This window comes from Myxocyprinus asiaticus, chromosome 9, assembly GCF_019703515.2.
Source record: "Myxocyprinus asiaticus isolate MX2 ecotype Aquarium Trade chromosome 9, UBuf_Myxa_2, whole genome shotgun sequence".
In the NCBI taxonomy this organism is placed as follows: Eukaryota; Metazoa; Chordata; class Actinopteri; order Cypriniformes; family Catostomidae; genus Myxocyprinus; species Myxocyprinus asiaticus.
The window spans coordinates 44,272,345-44,295,942 of NC_059352.1; the positions used below are offsets into that span (position 1 = coordinate 44,272,345).

General features: G+C 43.2%; 1 protein-coding gene across 12 annotated transcripts in view; it reads left to right on the forward strand.

Moving 5' to 3' along the window:
- plppr2b (phospholipid phosphatase related 2b) overlaps window positions 1-23,598 on the forward strand; it is a 97,251-nt gene that overhangs the window by 67,652 nt on the left and 6,001 nt on the right. For 11 of the 12 annotated variants that reach the window (XR_007898232.1, XR_007898233.1, XM_051707743.1 and 8 more), the window contains 3 exons: window positions 19,036-19,156; window positions 19,463-19,713; window positions 21,486-21,662. Coding sequence is in view for 10 of the 12 variants with exons in the window: in XM_051707743.1 (XP_051563703.1) it covers window positions 19,036-19,156; window positions 19,463-19,713; window positions 21,486-21,662 (549 nt within the window). In the remaining 2 variants the exon portion in view is untranslated. Of the gene's footprint in view, window positions 1-4,205; window positions 4,321-19,035; window positions 19,157-19,462; window positions 19,714-21,485; window positions 21,663-23,598 lie in introns of those variants that run through there. The other variant, XM_051707751.1, reaches the window with a different exon arrangement.

Genomic DNA, 23,598 nt, shown 5'->3' on the forward strand with positions numbered 1-23,598 from the left:
CGGCCTCCACTCTATGCTTTTTCCCCCGGAATTTAATCGTCACCACCAGATACTTGTGAATATCCCCATGCACACATTTCACCCTCACCGTTTTAGTTGTGCCCAAAGACTCGGGTTGAACCAAGTGTTGGTGGATAGTGGTTTGATTATACCTAGTGTCTACCAACGCTTGGTGAGTACCCCCTTGACACTTACCGGTATCCGGTACGCTCCGGCCCGGTCGGGGGTAGCCTGTGGGAGGTCAGAGACCCGCACCACCATCCCCAGCTCCATCAGAGGGCACTGATCCCGGAAGTGGTCCGGGTCCCCGCACCTCCAGCAGGCTGGCCCAGTCGCTACACCCGCACTTGCATCGGCGGGCACCCCCCCTGAGAGGGAGAGCGGTGGGGCATCAGGGTAGGGGAAGGTGCCGCCTCCCACGCCCGGGGAGCTGGTCTCGGTGGCTGAAGTCCTCCTCGTCTGCGTAGGCCAGGAACGGGCTCTGGGGAGAGAGCAGAATGAGAGGAGAGAGGGGAGGGGGATGAGACAGGGGAAAACACAGGGGGAGGGGAGAGAGAGTAGGAGGGCTCTTCCACCTTCGGGATCACCGCCATGTGGTCCTCCACAAGCCGGACGGCTTCCTCCAGCGACGCCGGGTGGTGGCACTGGACCCACTCCGCCGTGCCTTTTGACAGTCGATGTATTAGTTGCTCCAGTACCACCTGGTCGATGATCCCGTCGATGCAGCAGTCCCCCGCTAGTAACCATATTCGGCAGGTGACGTGGAGCCATTGGGCGAAGGCAAACGGGCGGTCGGAGCTCTCCAGCTTCAGGTTCCAGAAGAGTTGACGATTCTCTTCCGGACTCCGACCAACCCGTTGTAGGATGGCTTTCTTCAAGTCTCGGTGGTGTGTTCAAACAAGTCCAGGAATGCCTCGGGGTCGTCCGCCGTCCCCATCTTCTGTAACGCAGGTGGGGGCAATGGCGTGTGGGTGTCCGGGGTCACGGCTGGGGACGCCTCCTGGCTGAGGAGGCTCCGGATCGCCTGCCGGTCCTCTGCTTGAGCACGTAGGAGCTCCACAAACTGGCGATCTTGATCTTGCTGGAGCTCAAGCAGGGTTTGCTGGTGGTTCCGATGTAAGCCAGTGAGGGCTTGGAGGATCTCAGCCAACTGGGAAGACTCTACGGGGTGACTTCTGTCCATCTTCAAACTTTTCCCGGGTTTCGGCACCAGTGAAACACCTCTCAGTGGAAGGAGGAGGCGAGAAGCAAGATTTCCTGGTTCAGGTAGGCGTTTAATTGTGCACCCTGACGCTTACAGTTCCACACACTCAACAGTTTCACAAGCAAATATTAACTTAAGCACTTCTACTTCATTACATCATCAACATAATAACATGTAGCACCGTGGCCTTCCTTGCGCCAGTCTCTCTCTCTCCGTCTGCTGGCGGTGTGGCTCTTTTATGCCGCTCTCCCCATGCTCACTGTAATTAAAGACAGGTGTTAGACATAATCTAGCTCAGGTGTAAGCGCCCTTACCGCTTTCTCTCTCTCCGGAGAGATGCTTGACCACGCCCCTGCTGCCACATCCAGTTCCAATGCTCGCATGCCCATTGTAGGTGCTTTTAATGGTGGACTGTGCTTGGGCACTCTGACCGGTCTGTGGCTATGCAGCCCCATACGCAGCAGTGTGCAATGCACTGTGTTTTGACACATTCCTCCCGTAACCATTATTCACATTTTCTGTGACTTGTGCCACAGTAGACCTTCTGTCGATCTGGACTAGATGGGATAGCCTTCGTTGCCCTCACGCATCAATGAGCCATGGCCGCCCAACACCCTGTTGCCAGTTTGTGGTCTGTCCCTCCTCGGACCACTGTCGGTAGGTACTCACCACTGCTGACCCGAGAGCACCCCACAAGCCTTGCCGTTTTAGAGATGCTCTGATCCAGTTGTCTGGCAATAACAATTTGGCTCTTGGCAAAGTTGCTCAGGTCTTTACTCCTGTCCATTTCTCCTGTATTCAACACCTTGAATAAGAGACTTGATTGATCGCTAACCATCTAATCTACACAGACCTTGACATGTGGTCTTGTTAAGAGATGATCAGTGTTATTCACTTCACCTGTGAGTGGTCATAATGTTTTGGCTCATCAGTGTAGAGTTCATTAGTATTACTTAGTAATACGTAATTTAATTAAATACATAGTAACAATACAACTTTAAAATAACGTGGAACCCACTGGTCATTTTAATGTAATAAATTGTACTGTTGCCACTGTAAAAAGTACTGTGAAAGAACAGCAACTAGTAACCAGGAGTATTCTGTAAATTCAAAAAAAAATTGTACAATGCATTTTACCTGAAAAGTGAATAAGAAAGGCAGAGAGAGAAGCACAAAAAATATGATATTCTCATTAAGATCCATGTCACGTGCACCCAGTTTATGTAAGTGTGCACTAATGCCCATGGATACGTTTAACCTCCCTCTGTGGAGACCATCCACAGTCTAATGTTAATAAACCTTAGATTAAGCCATCAGCTTTTGTTTAGCATTCCTACTCAGTCTTGCTAAGACTGGGAGAAAGAGAGAGAGTTGGTTATATGGGCATGGAGAAAGAAAGACAGAGATGCTGAAGTAAAGAGAAAAATAGTAATACAGAAGAAAATATGGGTTGACATGCACAAATAGTTAATCAAATACAAACAACTTAATTATAACTAAAAATTTAATATTTTTTCTTGTCTTAAAGCTAAAAACCAAGGCACAGAGAGACATAGGGTATATTCAGAATGGCATACTACCATACTACTGAAATTGTGTTGTGGAAATAATCTCCAAGACATGGGTTCTAGTCCAATGAAAACAAGAATGTAATCATGTTCACATAAACAATAGTGAGCGCATAGGCATAGATTTAGGTAGGGATGCTAAGGACATGTCCCTACCAACTTTCAGAAAATCGAAAGTGTCCCAACCAACTTTTGGGCAATTTTACCTCATAAAAAATACTTTAACTTTATCCTATGTTTTTATCTTCATTTTAATGACTATTAAAGTTTCTCAGTTTCATTAGTCATGTGTAAATTATTGTCCTATCGTTTCAGGAGTGCACAAACGGCATTGTTATGTGTCACATGTTACTTTTCTCAGCGCTGTTGAGGATGCACCAGTCACAGTCGTTTGCGATTACTGCATAACGTTTTTTTTTTTATCATTTTCTGGAGTTTCAAAGGCAGATTTCCATTTGCATCTTGGGTCTAACCCTAAAAAGAATAGATTTAATAAAGTATGTGTTTCGTGTACAAGTGTAATGACTGTCTAGGTAATGGGGTGGATTAGAGGTGCAGGATTTTAAGATGCTAATATAACTGCACAGACAACTGATTTGCGATGGCATTATGAGACAAGATTATGTGGGAGTGAGGGGAGTTGGAAATTTTTAAAAAAAAAATTTAAAGTGGTGTCAGTGCTCCATTCTCCCCATAATTTGTCTAACTTGAGAAGTACTTTTGCACATGTAGCTTGTTAATTTAATCCAAACTTTGTTTAGATTTCCATTTGTTTATTGCTGTATAATACATTTTACATGTCACTTGGAAAACTTGATGTAGATCTACTTGAAGACAATTTAATTTGATTTTGACATATTGCAGGTTAATCACATAACATATCGTCGATGCATAATCCAACAAGTTTACATATTATATATGCCATTTTTCTGAAAACTGGTCAACAATACTTCCAGCTTAGCTACTGGGGGCAGTGGGTTGAATTTCAGTAAGCATAGACCAATTTCATCTGCAGAACTTTAGACCACATGTCACTGAATTCCCAGTGTGATCAGTTTGGGTGCTTCTCAAACAGAAGGCTGCAGCCTAGTAAGGCTGTGTCCTTCCTAGACCAAATTCATGTAATTGGCCTTTTATTAAAAAAATAAAAAAATAATTTAATTTTTTTGTGCTTTGTATCTTCTAATTTGTTGTATTGTCTACTACTTGCATTTTTTATTTTTCTACATATTGTCATTGCTACAAATGCAAATAAAAACTTGAAGAGAGAGAAAAAAGTTAGCTGCGTCATAAAGGTTTCCGCCTCCGCTGTCACGTGACTCGTTTTCTGCCCTTTTTTTAAAATAATTTGGGACATGTTCAAGGGATTGTTGGTGATTGAAGGCCATGAAGGATACACCCGATGCATCCTCCAAAAATATGACGAACGAAGGCTGCAAAACGAGGCTGCCTTCCAAGTGTCCTCACAATTGAGACAGCCTTCGACGGAGCTTGATGACGTGGCAGCCGAGATATCCAGCCTTCCGATTGAGAAGAACCCTTTGTTCAGTAAGCAGTACACTATTAGACAAAAGGCTGTGGAGTGGAGACCTACGGTGATTATTAGACTGTGAGGAAAGTGAGAAGTGATGCTGAAAACTACGACAGATGGATAGAGATAGTGAGAGAGAGAGAGAGAGAGAGAGAGAGAGAGAGAGAGAGAGTATGGCAACTGAGCCAAGAGCAATGCTAAACTGGATTTTCTGCAAGATTTCAAGATGAGTTACAGTCAACATGCAGTGTAATGTGGCATATTTCAGATAAAAAATGTAGGCCGGAACTTAATATTACCCATCGGGAACTGATTGGATCGTGATTGGAGGGGAGAGATTAAAAGATAAGAGGGTTTGCTGTCAGTCAGAAAGGAAGACATTGCAGAGGTGGAACAAGTTATTACATTTTTGATGAATGATTATGAAGACAACTATTTATTTTACTCTAGAATAATTTGCACCGATTAATCATTCACAATAAGACCAGAAGCATGTATTAAGAAAGTAAATGGGGTCAATTTTGATTTTATGTTGACTTTAAAGAAGAAGAAAAAACATGATAATGAAGGACAGAGAAAAGAGTAGAAATGAACTGGTAGTGGATACAGAGATAATGGAATGATGCTAACCCAGATTCCTTGCATGCTACTTGGAGACATGCCCGCAGAAAGACAGAAGGACAAAATCCCAAGGATAAGCAATGACAGATAGTGAAACACACAGAAAGGACAAGAGAAAATAATGAATAGATAAAGAAATATATAAGGAAGAAAGATTGTTAAAACTGTTGATCTATACCTATAATGATGGCCAGATAGCAGAAATTATCAGTGATGACATACTGGTACTGTATCTTAGTTTGATGTATTAAAAACAGCAGCTAAACATTAAGTTGACATTCTAATGTGGAAATAAATGTAATGTTTGATGTGATCTATTTGTAATCTGGATTGGATTAGCAGGAGCATGGATGTATCAGCTGTCATACTGATGCCATGGTAACACTATGACAACAGAGTGTGTTCTGCTGTATCTTGGAAGACTCGAGCATGTCACCCAGAAAACATCCTAAGTGGTCTGCCAGTCTCAAGAGGATCAGGAAAGCCAGCCGTGTTTGTGTGTGTGTGTGTGTGTGTGTGTGTGTGTGTGTATGTGTGTGTGCATGTTTGAATAGTGAATAAATGTGAAATGGTCCAAAGAGAGAGTTGTGTTTTCTGCAACATGATCACACAGGAACTTGACATTTTGTGTCCAAAAGTTTGTGGATCCTGAAATTGACCTCATTCTGCTGAATTACTGACAAGGGCCATCCCCTGTTAGACATTTTTGCATCAGTTCAAATGTGGTCACCTTTCCCTCTAGAATTACTGATAGCACAGCAACCTTAGAGACATGGGTTCTGGTCCTGTGGGACCAGGAAGTAATCACATTCACATTAACAATACTGAGCAAGATTCAAAGATTGCATTTTTGTTGTAAAAAAATTATTTTTACTTCTTTGACGACTAGGTTTAGGGTTTAGGTTAGCATGCATGCTTAATTAAATATGCATTCCTGTTGACTGAATTGCATAATTTACGACCAAAAATACAACTTGTTTTGGTGCCATTTTACCTGGGAATTAGAGCTCACACATGCCGATACATTCAACAACACTTCCAGCTTCAGCCACTGGGGGCAGTAGTTTGAATATTGGTAGGCACAAACCGATTTCAGTAGCCGAACATTCGACCTACTGTCGTCGATTTCACAGTGCGATCAAACCAATGATATTTTGGGTGAACTGTCTCTTTTACATCTTATAGTAGCAAGCATTTTTTCCTTTTCTCTCTAGAAAAGATTACCAGTGCATTTTTTTAAACAACCTCTTTAAGGCAAATGAGGTGTACAGTGAATTATGATTAATATTGCTGTATGTCACTGTGTACTGGAAGATATATTTTAAGTACTAGTTCACTGAGAGAATTAGGTTGGTGGAAGGGAAGCGGGCCAGTGCCTAAGGCATTGCACTGCTGGTCAAATGTCCAGTCTGTCCTGTTCTACTTTGTAAAACTGTTTTTCAACTATTGTTTGTGCACCACCCTGCAGAAAAGATAGCTGGTCACCAGTATATGTTGTATTTTAAATGTTTATCCCCACCATGGGATGCTGGTGTGCTTGTGTCCCTAATCGGCTTCTTAACTAGTTTAACCAGTAAGTCAAGAAGTTTCTGGTGATGTTTTGCTGGTAAACAGCATGGATATGATGGGGACTGATGTGATTTCTAGTGAGTCTGATGAGGTCTAATGTGGTCTCTAGGGGACTTGATAAGGTCAAATGTAGTCTAATCAGGTCTAGTGTGTTCTGATGTGGTCTATTGGGGTTTTGATTAGGTCTGATGTGGTCTCAGATGGGTCTGATGAGGTCTAATGTATTCTGATGAGGTCTAATGTATTCTGATGAGGTCTAATGGAGTCTGATAAGGTAAACTGTGGTCTGATGAGGTCTAATGGGGACTGATGTGATCTCTAGGGGGTCATATGAGATCTTATGTGGTCTGATGTAGTCTTTCGGAGTCTTATGAGGTCAAATGTGGTCTCTAGGTGGTCTGATGTGGTCTCAAGGAGGTCTGATGAGTTATTATAGGGTCTGATGTGGTCCCTAGGGGATCTGATGATGTCTTATGAGGTCTCAAGTGGGTTTGATGAGGTTTAATGTGGTCTGATGTGGTCTCAAGAGGGTCTGAAGTGGTCTAATGTAGTCTGATGGGGTCTGATGTGGTCTGATGAAGTCTAATAGGGACTGATGTGATCTCTAGGGGTCAGATGAGGTCTTATGTGGTCTGATATGGTCTTTCGGGGATCTGATGAGGTCTAATGTGGTCTAATTGTGTCTGATGTTGCCTAAAGGATGTCTCATGAGTTCTTATTGGGTCTAATGTGGTCTCCAGGGGGTCTGATGATGTCTTATAGGGTCTTATGTGGTCTTTAAAGGGTCAGATGATGTCTAATGGGGTGTTATGTGGTCTTTACAGGATCTGAGGAGGTCTAATGTAGTCTGATGGGGTCTAGTGGGGTCTGATAAGGTGTAATGTGGTCTGATGAGATCTAATGGGGACTGATGTGATCTCTAGGGGTCAGATGAGGTCTTATGTGGTCTGATGTCAGGGTTCCCGTGGATCTTTAAAAAGACTTAAAATGTCTTAGGGTGCTTTCACACTAGCACTTTTGGTGCACACCATTTTGGTCAAATGTCATCAAAGTTCGGTTCGTTTGGATAATGTGAACACTGTTTTCCACTTGAAAAGGTGGTCTGGGGTACGGTTCATGTGAACTCCAGTACAGTTCGCTGCTGATATGAACACAATCGTACCAAATCGCAGAAGTGAACCGCTTGTGATGACATTAATTTACATCTTTGCAAGCTCCCGATGAGGATTATTGTTATTAATGAGGACCGCAATTATTATGGTATAATGCATTTCTCCTACCTGCTTGTGTCCAAATACACCGCCTTCAGAGAGCAGCTCATATTCTTCACATTTCTTGCAACGCGTCCGTGGGCTCACGACAGACAAACTAATATTCATCACATCATTGCACATTCAAAGTGTTGTTCTGTGCATGGCAAGTTTTCATGGTAAATCCAAAGAGACAAACTTTAATACTTCACTTAACACAGTGACATCTTCTCGAGTTGTTACCTAGATACAGTGGTAAACAGCTGCTGCTTGTACTCACGTTGATGACGTAATCGGACTGCGGTTTGGACCCAAAAAATATGATGCAAACAGAGACCTGCAGGGGGAGGGGGGAGGAAACGAACTCTGGTTCGGTCCAAGCGGCAGCTGTTTACTACTGTAACTAGGCAACAACTCAAAAAGACTATTTTTGAAGTTATTAAAGTATTCATCTCTTTGAATTTACCACCAAAACTTTACATACACAAAACGACAATTATGTTTGTCTGCCATGGATGCATTGAATGTGCAATGATGTGAAGAATATTAAGGTTTGTCTGTGTGGCAGTGGGGGCATGGTCAAGCATCTCTCCGGAGAGAGAGAAAGCAGTAAGGGCGCTTACACCTGAGCTAAATTATGTCTAACACCTGTCTCTAATTTCAGTGAGCACGGGGAGAGCGGCATAAAAGAGCCACACCGCCAGTAGACGGAGAGAGAGAGACCGGCATAATAAAAGCCATATTGCCACGGAAGTTATTGTGAAGTTGTGTGTGTGTGTGAAAGTCAATAGTTTTCCTGGAAAGCTGTAAACTTTAAACTGGATAAATTAAAACACCCACCTGAACTGGGAAACCTTACTTCTCGCCTCCTCCTTTCCTTGAACTCCCTTACACTGGTGCCAAAACCCGGGAATAAGTTTGGTTGAAGATGAATGGAAGTCGCCCCGTAGAGTCCTCCCAGTTGGCGGAGATCCTCCAAGCCCTTGCTGGCCTACATCGGAGCCACCAGCAAACACTGCTTGAGCTCCGACAAGATCAAGATCGCCAGTTTGTCGAGCTCCTACACGCTCAAGCAGAGGACTGGCAGGCGATTCAGAGCCTCCTCAGCCAGGCGGGGTTCCCAGCCGTGACCCCGGACACTCACACGCCGTTGCCCCCGCCTGCATTACAGAAAATGGGGACGCGGACGACCTCAAGTCCTTCCTGGATTTGTTTGAACGGACCGCCGAGATCTGGGGCTGGCCGCTTGGCTAGTGGGCGGCCCGACTTATCCCGCTGTTGTCCAGGGAAGCCCAGCTCACGGCTCAACAACTGCCAGCGACAAGCCTCCTGGCTTACGGAGACATAAAGAAAACCATCCTGCAACAGGTTGGTCGGAGTCCGGAAGAAAGTCGTCAACTCTTCTGGAGCCTGAAGTTGGAGAGCTCCGACCACCCGTTTGCCTTCGCCCAACGGCTCCGTGACACCTGCCAAAGATGGTTGCTAGCGAGGGACCGCAGCCTCAATGGGATCATCGACCAGGTGGTACTGGAACAATTAATACATCGTCTGCCAAAAGGGATGGCGGAGTGGGTCCAGTGCCACCGCCCGGCGTCGCTGGAGGAAGCCGTCTGGCTTGCGGAGGACCACATGGCGGCGATCCCGAGGGCGGAAGAGCCCTCCTGCACTCTCTCTCCTCCCTCTGTGTTTTCCCCTGTCTCATCCCCCTCCCCTCTCTCCTCTCGTTCTGCTCTCTCCCCAGGGCCCGTTCCTGCCCCACGCAGGCGAGGAGGACTTCAGCCACCGAGACCATCTCCCCGGGTGTGGGAGGCGACACCTCCCCCTACCCCGATGCCCCGCCACTCTCCCTCTCAGGTGAAGGCACCCGCCGACGCAAGTGCAGGCGTGACGCCTGGGCCAGCCTGCTGGAGGTGCGGGGACCCGGACCACTTCCGGGATCAGTGTCCTCTGATAGAGCTGGGGACTCCGACCTCCCGCAGGCTGCCCCCTACCGGGCCGGAGCGTACTGGATACCGGTAAGTGTCAAGGGGGGTACTCACCAAGCGTTGGTGGACACCGGGTGTAATCAAACCACTATCCACCAACGCTTGGTTCAACTCGAGGCTTTGGGCACAACTAAAACGGTGAGGGTGAAATGTGTGCACAGGGATATTCACAAGTATCCGGTGGTGACACTGACGATTAAATTCTGGGGGAAAAAGCATAGAGTGGAGGCCGCGGTTAGTTCCCGCCTCACCCATCTGCTGATTTTGGGAACTGATTGGCCTGACTTTAGAGTTTTATTAAAGGGAATTTGTGCGGATGGGTCCTGTATGAAATCATGGAGATGTACAGTGTGCGATGCTCTGGCAGGGGAGGCGGAGCCGGGGCCGTCCTCGACAGCTCCACGTCATAATGACGAGAGAGGGGGAGAGGCTGCAGCCCCTCCCCTTCTCAGGGAATTCCCTGAGGGGGATTTCCCTTTGGAGCAGTCGCGAGACGAGACCCTCAAACACGCCTTCGACCAAGTGAGAGTCATCAATGGTCAACGACTCCAGCCTGACATCGCCCTTTCATACCCCTATTTTGCGATTATAAATGAGCGGTTGTATAGAGTGACACAGGACACTCAGACTAAAGAGGATACAACCCAACTTTTGGTTCCACGGAGCCGTCGGGAAATGGTATTCCAGGCGGCTCATTATAATCACATGGCGGGTCACCTAGGAGAAAGGAAAACACTGAACCGTCTAATAGCCCACTTCTATTGGCCGGGCATTGGCGGCGATGTCCGCAGGTGGTGTGCAGCGTGCCGCAAATGCCAGCTGGTTAACCCACCGGCCACCCCAAAAGCGCCATTGCGCCCTCTTCCCTTGATCGAGGTCCCCTTTGAGAGAATTGGAATGGACCTCGTCGGGCCATTAGAACGGTCAGCACGCGGACATTGCTTTGTATTGGTCCTAGTGGACTATGCAACGCGGTATCCGGAAGCAGTGCCTCTTCGCAACATCTCAGCACACAGTGTTGCGGAGGCACTCTTCAAAATAATCTCCTGGGTGGGGATTCCGAAAGAAATCCTCACTGATCAGGGCACAACGTTTATGTCACGGACACTCCGCGAGCTGTACGAATTGTTGAGTATTAAATCAGTTCGCACCAGTGTGTACCATCCTCAAATGGATGGACTGGTGGAACGATTTAATAAAACCCTCAAAAACATGATTCGTAAATTCGTGCACAACAATGCTAGAAATTGGGATAAATGACTCGACCCCCTGTTATTTGCAGTACGAGAGGTCCCGCAAGCCTCCACTGGCTTCTCCCCATTCGAGCTGCTGTATGGGCGACGCCCACATGGTGTGCTTGATGTATTGCGAGAGGCCTGGGAGGAGGGACCTTCAAACAGTAAAAATGAAATTCAATACGTTCTTGATCTTAGAGCAAAACTCCACACTTTGGGCCAGCTAACACAGGAGAATTTGCTCCAAGCTCAAGAACGACAGCGCCGACTGTATGACAGGGGAACTCAGCTGAGGGAATTTGCACTGGGAGATAAAGTGCTTGTATTACTTCCCACATCGAGCTCTAAATTACTCGCCAAGTGGCAAGGGCCCTTTGAGGTCACACGACGAGTGGGAGATCTCAATTATGAGGTTAAACGAACCGATAGAGGGGGCGCACGTCAAATATACCACCTCAATCTCCTGAAATTATGGAGGGAGGCGGTCCCTGTGACGATGGCTACGGTAGTTCCCGAGAAGGCGGAGCTTGGACCGGAGGTGAGTTCAAAACATAAACAGTTCACCCCAGTCACTTGCGGAGACCACCTCTCACCTCTCAACTCGCGGAGGTTGCTAGGTTACAACAGGAGTTTGCGGATGTGTTCTCCCATCTACCGGGGCGTACAAACCTCATCCATCACCATATCGAGACCGAGCCGGGGGTCGTGGTACGTAGCCGCCCCTACCGATTACCCGAACACAAGAAGAAAATCGTTCGGGAAGAATTGGATGCAATGCTCGATATGGGGGTAATAGAAGAATCCCACAGCGATTGGTCCAGCCCAGTTGTTCTAGTGCCTAAGAGCGACGGGTCTGTACGGTTCTGTGTGGATTATAGGAAAGTGAACGCAGTGTCTAAATTTGATGCGTATCCAATGCCTCGCGTTGATGAGTTGCTCGATCGGTTGGGCACTGCTCGATTTTATTCGATATTGGATTTGACGAAGGGTTATTGGCAGATCCCCTTGACACCAATTTCCCGTGAAAAAACCGCCTTCTCCACACCGTTTGGATTACACCAGTTTGTGAAACTTCCGTTCGGTTTGTTTGGAGCCCTGGCTACGTTTCAGCGTCTCATGGACCGAATCCTCAGACCGCATTCAGCGTACGCCACTGCCTATTTAGATGACATCATCATTTACAGCAATGATTGGCAGCGGCACATGCAACATCTGAGGGCGGTTCTGAGATCGCTGCGCCGAGCGGGACTCACAGCAAACCCAAAGAAGTGCACGATTGGGCGGGTGGAGGTATGGTATCTGGGGTTCCACTTGGGCCACGGGCAGGTGCATCCCCAAATTGACAAGACAGCAGCGATTGCAACCTGCCCGAGGCCCAAGACCAAAAAGGGCGTGAGACAGTTCCTGGGGCTGGCTGGCTATTATAGAAGGTTCGTGCCTAATTATTCGGACGTCACCAGCCCGCTGACTGATCTCACTAAAAAGGGAGCTCCAGACCCGGTCCAGTGGACGGAGCAGTGTCAGCAGGCGTTCACGCAGGTTAAAGCCGCACTTTGCGGGGGGCCGCTGTTACATTCACCTGACTTCTCTCTCCCTTTTGTTTTACAGACAGATGTTTCAGACAGGGGGCTAGGGGCTGTACTCTCGCAGGTGGTGGAGGGGGAGGAGCGCCCGTGGAAAAGGAGTGTCTCGCCATCAAGTGGGCAGTCCTCACTCTCCGATACTACCTATTGGGGCAGGCCTTCACCCTCTGTTCCGATCACGCCCCGCTCCAGTGGCTCCACCGCATGAAAGATACCAAGGGGCGGATCACCCGTTGGTACCTGGCTCTTCAGCCATTTAATTTCAAGGTGGTCCACAAACCGGGAGCGCAGATGGCTGTCGCCGACTTCCTTTCCAGGAATGGGGGGGGAGTGGTAGGCAGGCCGGATGCCTCCCCGGCCTGACTCGGGCGGTGGGGATATGTGGCAGTGGGGATGTGGTCAAGCATCTCTCCGGAGAGAGAGAAAGCAGTAAGGGCGCTTACACCTGAGCTAAATTATGTCTAACACCTGTCTCTAATTTCAGTGAGCACGGGGAGAGCGGCATAAAAGAGCCACACCGCCAGTAGATGGAGAGAGAGAGACCGGCATAAGAAAAGCCATATCGCCACGGAAGTTATTGTGAAGTTGTGTGTGTGTGAAAGTCAATAGTTTTCCTGGAAAGCTGTAAACTTTAAACTGGATAAATTAAAACACCCACCTGAACTGGGAAACCTCGCTTCTCGCCTCCTCCTTTCTTCGAACTCCCTTACAGTCTGCCGCAAGCCAGCGGATGCATTGCAAGAGTGAAGAACGTGAGCTGCTCTCTGAAGGTGATTTATTTGGACACAAGCTGTTATGAGAAATTCATTAAACCATAATAATTGCAATCGGGAGCCTGCAAAGACGCGAATTATACTTCATCAATAAGGGTTCACTTCTGCGATTTGATACGATTGTGTTTATATTAGCAGCGAACCGCACCGGAGTTCACATTAACCGTACCCCAGACCACCTTTTCAAGTGGACTCGGGTGCGGTTCTCGGGTGCGCACCCGAGTTCGGAAAACAACATTCACACCACCCAAACTAGCCAAACTTTGATGTCATTCGAACTCGGGTGCGCACCAAAAGTGCTAGTGTGAAAGCACCCTTAAATTCGGTTTTCCAAAAATTTAAGGTCATAAAAAGTCTTAAATATCCTAAATGTTACAACAAAAGTCTTAATTATCATTTACAGAGGTCTTAAATTTGGGGGCGGAAAGATGGGAATCATGAAATGACCTAATGTGATTATCAAACTTCAAAAGAATACAATTCAATTAAATAAATGCATGCGCTAGAGTGAAAGCGTGGCTCTGTTGTATTTTCTCCAAGCACACTGGGGCTGTGAGTGTTTCCAGCTGTTGCAGAGCAGTTCACAATCATTAGGCCATATCGGAAATTTATGACAAGCGATCAATAATGATCACCTGTTGATGATGTTGATATAATGTTGATGAAATATGACAATGTTTACTTTTAATTGTTTACAATGTAAAAAGTTACAGATTATTGTAGGAGTGCAACATTTTTCCCTTATCTGTTTGAATGAGCAGCTGGAAGCAGTGAAGCGCCTACATTTCAAAATAAGAGTCCTCTGTGTATTTCAGCTTTTAAACGTAAAAGTTCTTCGCTATGAATCAAATCTTTTGATTCAACTGGTTATTGGTATTTTGGTTGCACCATGAGCTGCATCTTGAATTGAATTCAATATGACTCTTGTAGCCTTTGTCTGGCCCTCCCCATCACAGGAACGAAAGACTAAGAACATTTCCTATAGGCTTCCAATTTTAAAAACTATTAGCAGATTAATTGCCTTTCTTTCAACTCATTATCATATCAGCAAAATTCTATATTGGTCGACCTCTAATTTGTATTTATTTATATAATGGTACTGTACATAAACCAATTTTAATGTGATATATATGTGGAAAACATGTCTTAAGTATTTTAAACTTGCATATAGCCTATCATGTTTTACTGATAAGCAATGTTAAGGCCATGCTGAATGTGTCTGTTTAAGTAAGAGTCTGTGATCCATGATTTATTTTGAGATGTTGTGGATTTGTTTTGGTATGGGGATATGGTATTAATTTTATTTGTTCATGTCTTGAAAAAGGCCTAAAAAGTCTTAAATTTGATTTTAAAAACTCTGCAGCAACCCTGGATGTGGTCTTTCGGGGGTCTGATGAGGTCTACTGTGGTCTGATGAGGTCTGATGTGGTCTCCCTGGGGTCTGATGAGGTCTAATGAGGTCTGATGTGGTCTAAAGAATGTTTGATGAGTTCTTATTGGGTCTGAGGTGGTCTCTAAGGTGTCTGACCATATCTAATAGGGTCTTATGTGGTCTTTAGGGGGTCTGAGGAGTTCTAAGATGTGGTCTCAAGGGGTTCTAATTAGGTCTAATGGGCTCTGATGTGGTCTCTTATGGGTGTGATGAGGACTAATGTGTTCTGAGTTGGTCTGATTTGGTCTTTATGAGTTCTAATGAGCTTTGATCTCTCTGTCTGTCTGTCCTTAAGCCCTGTGAAACCTTCAAATGTTAAGATTTTAAAACTATTTTAAACTTTCAGCCAAGGAGTACATACTCAGCGCTGTGTCTTTTGAGGGGAAAGATTTGCGGGCGGAGGCGATGAGGTAAGTGTTCCCAGTGCATGTGCGGCTAAAAATCTAAGTTTTTCTTGATACGGTTTGCTTTTATTGTATAAAAACACTTTACTCTCCTCTACTGTGCTTGTTTTCAAGGAAAAATCATCAGAACCTTCAGATAAAGCCATTTGTATGTGTTTGTGTGGTTTATTTTCTGACCAACATTCTGGCACCTTCTGCAATAGACCGCAGAGGGTTTTCGACTTTACTAAAGTCTCTGCACTTTTGGTGCTCCACTTTTCTGCTTAAAGCTTTTTATTTGACAGCATTCTCATCCATCTAACAACACTCTCATATAATTGTATGATTTCCTCAGGAAGCAGACAGCCCCATCTTTCTGTTTTACACTCATCTCTCTTTCCTCCTTTTCATTTTTATCTCTTTATGTTATGTTTTTGCTATCAGTCTCTTTCTCTCTCCATCTCTTTTTGCTTTGAACTCCATGTCTTCATCCCTTCCCTCTTTCGTTTGTCTTTCCCTAACAAGACAAGACTTATCAGAGCTATTTCATCAATTAAACATTGAAGAACTTCACTTCAAAAACTTCCATTAATCCCACTCTGAAGTCCCCGTTTTTCTAGCTAGCTTGCAGAGGACATGTTAAACCGTGTGTCTTAATTTAAATGAAGTGACACTGACAGCTCATTCTCTTTCTGTTTACTGAGGATGATGTGGGCTTGGGGATTTGCTGCTGATGCTGAAAGTTTTGAAAGCTGTGCTGTTTTATCAGTTTTTGCATTCTCATGAGCTGTATCAAAACTAGAGCTAATGGTAGCTGACAATGTCACAGTTAAAGGAATAGTTCACACAAAAATGGAAAATATGTCATCCTTTACTCATTCTCATGTCCTTCCAAACCTGTATGACTTTCTTTCTTGCACGGAACTCAAAGGAATTATATAGCATGATGTCCATGCTGCTCTTTCCATACGGGTTTGGAATTCTTATTGGTTTGGTGAGTGAATGATTGCAGAACTTTCATTTTTGGGTGAACTATACCTTTAAATGTTCTCACCGTTTATTCATTGAACACCCCATATTGTATTTTATGTGATTAGGATCATGCAGAACTAAACCAAAACAAAATAATCCTCATGTATCTGCATATTGAACTATGCTTTACTAAGGGTTCTATTAGTTCATTTTATGTTTGACATAGGGTTGAGTTTTTCCAGAGTTTTAAAACTCTTCATATAAATGCGTTAGAAGTGTAATGTGTGTTGAGGATTTTGAAAGCATGATGGCTGTCACTATCATCATCAGAGCACTCCAATTTGTCAAGGATGTTGCAGTGAAATATTAATTCTCTTTCCCTCTTTTCTATCTGTCTCTTTTCCACTCTCACTCTCATTTTTCCCCCTTTCTCGTTTTTGTTATGCAATAAGAGCCCTCAAACAACAATATGCCACACAAAAAATCATTCACAGTACCTCACTTAACATTTGAAGGTTACTTTGTGATTCAGGCTTTCATGTCCCTGAATAATCCATTTTCCAGTCAGAGAAAGGAGTTTGAGTGGCATTAGAATGCAAAGGAGAAAACCTTTAGCACAAGCAAGAGTCCATGATAACAAAACAGTCTGTTTCTCCAAAGCAGATGATGCTTTATAATGTTTTAATTCAACAAAATCTACTTCCTACCTTAAACCTAAACATAACCAATAGTGTCAAACAATGCAAATGTGAGATGAAAAATGCAGTTGCTGAAGCAACCACGTCATTTCGTGGTGCTTATATGACACTTTCATCTCACGTTCTGACTCGCATGCTCTTCAGGACTCTTACCCCGGTCTTTTGCAATAGAAGTGCAATGCAGTTGAGCTATTTCACGATTTGATTGCACTCAAATAAGCTTGTAAATGTAGTTGGTTATGGAATGCAAATGTTAAAATAACCTTATCACCTTACAAGTCATGCATTATAGTATTAAAGTGTTTTGCTGTCATAAGAGAGCATTGTGTGAGAAACAGGGTGAAAAGTAAGTGTTTATTAACTGATAATATGCCCTTTTACTCATGATGTGTGTAAAAGGGAATAAAAGTCATTGTTTAAGCATTTCTAGTGTTCATTGCACTAGGAAACTGATGCAACACGAACAACAAATCATGTAAAAATGAATGTTTCCAAAAATGAATGTATAAGGAAAGTGAGACCAGGTTGCCAAAAAGCATCTCTCTTCATTGATGGCCATTCAAAAATGTAGTGTAATTTGGACAAAATATTACTTATTTTTTTAGAAACAAGATATAAATCACAAATATTTAATATATATATATATATATATATATATATATATATATATATTATAGTACATTTTTAAAGGAATTAAAGGGAAAGTTCACCCAAAAAATGTAAATTCTCTCATAATTTACTCACCCCTATGCCATCCCAGATGGGTATGACTTTTTCTTTCTTTTGCTGAACACAAATGAGGATTTTTTGGAGAATGTCTCAGGTCTGTTGGTCCATATAATGCAAGGTCCAAAAAGCATATAAAGGTAGCATAAAAGTAATCCATTTGACTCCAGTGGTTAAATCCATATTTTCAGAAGCGATATGATAGGTGTGGGTCTCAAGTCCTTTTTTACAAAAAAATTTACACTTTCAATTTCACTTCCACATTCTTCTTTTGTTTTTGGCAATTTGCATTCTTCATGCATATCGCCACCTACTGTGCAGGGAGGAGAATTTATAGTAAAAAAGGACTTAAATATTTATCTGTTTCTCACCCACACCTATCATATCGCTTCTGAAGAAATGGATTTAACCACTGGATTCGTATGGATTACTTTTATGATGTCTTTCATTTACTTGCATTGTATGGACCTACAGAGCTGAGATATTCTCCTAAAAATCTTCCTTTGTGTTCAGCAGAAGAAATAAAGTCATACATATCTGGGATGGCATGAGGGTGAGTAAATATTGAGAGAATTTTAAATTTTTGGGTGAACTATCACTTTCAAAAGACATACATTTTCCCTGTATGCTTCCTTTGACATTACAGCTCAGTATAGTCACTAGTGAAGGGCATGGTACATTCTTGTGGTGCCATTAGCCAATAAACGCTCTTCATTTTCCATAGTGATTAGACACATGGCGTCTATAGCTCAGGTGATTGGCTCAAAAAACCTGGGTGCGGAATTGAGTGTGTAAAGATGGCACACAAAATTGTGTATTTCTGGTTGGCAGGGGAATAAATGGAAATGCTAAAAGACAGTTTTCTCCTAGTATTATAGACCTCCTACTTGATTGAAACACTTAAAAAGGTGGCTGAGTGTGGAATTCAAGGTCAGACTGCTGCTGTTTAGATAAAGCACCAAAACTATTCAAGAATGTTGCTGATTTAGATGCTAAACTCCATTCCATATTGTCTTTTCAAAAGTATTCAAAGTATTTTGTACTTGCTCAGCAGCACTGAGGTAAGAAATATAATCATCTGCTTCAGAGTTTAATCTTGTTTTCTTGGTATTAATACAATTTGCTCTTCACTGAATACATTGAATGGGCCTGTAATCTTGGGAGTCAGCCATGAATTCTATGACATTTTAGTCTCAGGTGTTTGAGTACAGTTAGGATATAGTGTTGAGGAGTCATGTTTTATGAATGCTGGCCCATTAAGGTATATTGAATATATATAGGTTGCATGCTGTGCTGATACATTTAGCGTTTATACATTCATGGGATTGAAAATGAGAATCTATCATTGTCCAGGAAATTGGACCGATTTCTCGTAAATTCTGGATTTGAAGCCAGAGAAGACACTGACAAATGATTCCCCATACATTTGCCAGTCAGTTTAAGGAAAGTAAATATTGCTGTCCCCCTTAACCACATAAATCTTATTCCGCTTCTGTGTTCTGTAGATACTGCTGGGGGAGCTCATATCCTTCTTCACTAAACCTGAGGACACACAGGAGAAGACCATAGTAACGGCTGACTGCTGTTATTTCAACCCGCTGCTGAGACGCATGGTCCGTTTTCTTGGTAAGCAATGCTCCATGCTTTCTTTGCTTCCCTGTTGAAAAGACCAGCATAGATGTTCATTAGCACATGTTGTGTGAACACTCGTGTTCTGGCAGCACAAAACCAGGATAAACCATCCTGGATCAGCATGGAAATGCTAGTCTTTTCAATAGGGTTCTCACTTAAAATGGCTAATTGCTCATTTGAAGGTTGAGTTTAAGTATGTTTATAGTCCATGAAAATTAACCTGAGGAAATAACGATTGATGTGAAATTTTTTTGATTGTTGAAGTCTCTATCTCTCTCTTTTTTGTCATCTTGCACTCAGGTGTGTACTCCTTTGGCCTCTTTACCACCACAATATTTGCCAATGCAGGACAGGTGGTGACAGGAAATCAGACTCCTCACTTCCTGTCAACATGCCGCCCAAACTACACAGCGCTGGGCTGCCATTCACCAATGCAATACATCACAGAGCGCCGCGCATGCACTGGGAACCCTTACCTCATTGTCTCCGCCCGCAAATCTTTCCCCTCAAAAGACGCAGCGCTGAGTATGTACTCTGCTGTCTATACAGTGGTGAGTACTTCCAGAATAAGAAATCAAACATGACACAGCTTGAGATAAAATCACTATCCTCCTCTCTTTTATTAGTGCTGACTCTAATTGACAGGATACATGTGTGCAGTCTTGATAGAGCAGCCACTCTCTGTCTCATTTGTTTTGCTCTTATGGGATCTATTCTAATGATGAAAAGGGTTATTCAGAGTACTTAGACATGGTTAGTGGGCTGACAGTATTTTGTGCCCTAGTGGACAAATTAATGAACATTGGCTATGTTTTGAATGGAATACTAGCTTACTTCTTACTGAACTACTATTTTGTTTACATTGTTGTCACATGATCTCATCTCATTAGATGTGTGGGGGATCCAAAGGTCATCTTCAAAATTTAAATCAGTTACTGTGCATTTTTTATTACATTTTGAGTAACTTGAATCTCTATCTTATTAAAACAAAGAAAAAATTGGTACTGTTGTAACAGTAGCCAGCAGGTAGGTAGCTATGCAGTGTGTAATCCTCACTCCCCTGGCCTCAAGAGGTGCACTAGCGACTGAGGATAGAGGCTGTAACATTTAGCCTCCTTGTTAGCGTGCCCACATCCCATGCCTGAGACCCCAGTTCAAATCCTGCTCAGAGCAGGACCGGTTACACTGTAATTACTAGTGCTGCAACTAACAATTATTTTGATAATCTACTAATCTGGCAATTATTTCTTTCAACTATTTTTTTTTTTTTAATACAATATATTTTTTATTTAAAAAATATACATTTATGATTGTGTGCTACACATTTTGTACAAAAATGTTTTTAATTTAAATGTAAGAATATAAATTGCAAATAGGCTTTTCATAAAAAAAGAAACTGGATGCTTATGATCCTCTTTGAAGTGTTTACACCAAAACTCACCAAAATGCAAAATGACCTCACTGATGGAGTTTCTACGTGCACGGCACACATATCTAACTAATCAACAGTTAAATTGTTGTTAATTGTTGTCAGGAATAAAGAGCACTTCCACAAAATTTCCCATTAAACAAGCAAGTTCAATTTACCATTTATATCTTCTGTTTAATAATATATGTCACATATAATTTAAAAGTTATTCTTTGTCATATTTAAAGAATTAAGAGAAAATAAATGATACAGCGATTGCATAGGATTTTAAAAGTTCTTGTAGCCAATAGAATCACTTGATGATCCAAGGGTGGGGTTACGTGTAGTGGGCGTGTTGTGAAGTCATGAAGCGGGTGTTCCTTGTAGTCTTGCGGGACGCAGACAGATACACCTGGCTGTCTGCTCTATTGTACACTGTACATTTTGGCAAATTTATTTTATTCCATGCTTACAGAAAATGTGCATACTGCGCTAAGTATAAATACTGCAAAAAAGGAAGAGTAGTATGTTAGTATGCTAAACAGATTTAAATATGGACTAGTATGTAAACAAATAATGACATGATATTATTTTTATCCATGGATTTTGCATATGTGACCTGATTATGCTGTTTTAAATACTCACGCCATGTGTGTATCTTTGTTTGTGCATACTAATGGGCCGTTCAGGCTAAAAATGTTCTTGCTCTAAAAGGGTAGGTTTTTGTTAACTTGACACAACATGAAATGTGCAAAACACTGAAAAAACACAGAGACACAGTGCAACAGATAAAGACATCAATCTAGCCCCTGTTTACATACACTTTTAAAAACAGCACAGATGGATGCAAAAACGCATTCAGTGAGAACGGCCCCTAATTTGTGTTTCTTTGTATTTGGTGTGTGTTTTCTGCAGATGTACGTAACTCTGGTGTGGCGCACTAAAGGCACAAGGCTGACTAAACCCACTCTGTGTATGACTCTTCTCTCATTGGCTGTTCTGGTGGGCATTGTGCGTGTATCCGAGTACCGCAATCACTGGTCTGATGTTCTAGCGGGATACCTTACTGGGGGAGCCATTGCTGCTTTTCTGGTGAGGATCTAACAACCTTTGATTTGAGCTACAATCTGTTCAGCCAGTCAGCACAAACATAATGGGAGCCAAACCGTTTCATGTTATCTTCAGTTTAGGGCTGTATCGCAATGCAAATACTTCTACTATGCACTTAAAATATGTACTTCACTGTTAGGCCAAAAACATACACATGTCTGCGAACACAGACTCGAGCACTTGACCAATGCATTTCCAACGTGCAGTCTGGTTAAACATACTAACATGCATTCTTGGGTCCCTATGGTGGTAACAAACCTCAGTACTCAGGGGGGCGAGAGAGTTATCTTAAAAGTTTGTGGCATAATTCCGGATGTGCTATTATTTAGGTAAGCTACTATAAGTATATTGCCTTTAACTTGCTTAGCAATATTTTCTTCAAACTGTTGCTCCACCATTACAGTAGTTAACCTGAAAGAAAAAACTCTCTGTAGAAGCGGACAGTTCACTCTAATATTCACTATAGCCTATTCGTGGCATTGTTGAAGTCGGCATGAAACGGAAGTTGCGACCGACTTTACTTCTGTATTGTGACATATTTCCGAGTGAAACAGCTCATCGAACAAGAAAAAATGTAGGGTAGTCATTTGAGTTTATCCATCGGTTGTTGATTGGATTGTGAAAAGTGGGTGTTGCATAGCGGAATGGAGGCAGATCTGAATGCGAGTATGCAGTGAACACACACAAACCTACCACTGAGAGAGAGACACATGTGGCCGCTGTGTGTGCACGTGCGCATCTACAGGTGCATCTCAATAAATTAGAATGTCGTGGAAAAGTTCATTTATTTCAGTAATTCAACTCAAATTGTGAAACTCGTGTATTAAATAAATTCAATGCACACAGACTGAAGTAGTTTAAGTCTTTGGTTCTTTTAATTGTGATGATTTTGGCTCACATTTAACAAAAACCCACCAATTCACTATCTCAAAAAATTAGAATACATCATAAGACCAATAAAAAAAACATTTTTAGTGAATTGTTGGCCTTCTGGAAAGTATGTTCTTTTACTGTATATGTACTCAATACTTGGTAGGGGCTCCTTTTGCTTTAATTACTGCCTCAATTCGGCGTGGCATGGAGGTGATCAGTTTGTGGCACTGCTGAGGTGGTATGGAAGCCCAGGTTTCTTTGACAGTGGCCTTCAGCTCATCTGCATTTTTTGGTCTCTTGTTTCTCATTTTCCTCTTGACAATACCCCATAGATTCTCTATGGGGTTCAGGTCTGGTGAGTTTGCTGGCCAGTCAAGCACACCAACACCATGGTCATTTAACCAACTTTTGGTGCTTTTGGCAGTGTGGGCAGGTGCCAAATCCTGCTGGAAAATGAAATCAGTATCTTTAAAAAGCTGGTCAGCAGAAGGAAGCATGAAGTTCTCCAAAATTTCTTGGTAAACGGGTGCAGTGACTTTGGTTTTCAAAAAACACAAATGGACCAACACCAGCAGATGACATTGCACCCCAAATCATCACAGACTGTGGAAACTTAACACTGGACTTCAAGCAACTTGGGCTATGAGCTTCTCCACCCTTCCTCCAGACTCTAGGACCTTGGTTTCCAAATGAAATACAAAACTTGCTCTCATCTGAAAAGAGGTCTTTGGACCACTGGGCAACAGTCCAGTTCTTCTCCTTAGCCCAGGTAAGACGCCTCTGACGTTGTCTGTGGTTCAGGAGTGGCTTAACAAGAGGAATACGACAACTGTAGCCAAATTTCTTGACACGTCTGTGTGGGGTGGCTCTTGATGCCTTGACCCCAGCCTCAGTCCATTCCTTGTGAAGTTCACCCAAATTCTTGAATCGATTTTGCTTGACAATCATAAGGCTGCGGTTCTCTCGGTTGGTTGTGCATCTTTTTCTTCCACATTTTTTCCTTCAACTCAACTTTCTGTTAACATGCTTGGATACAGCACTCTGT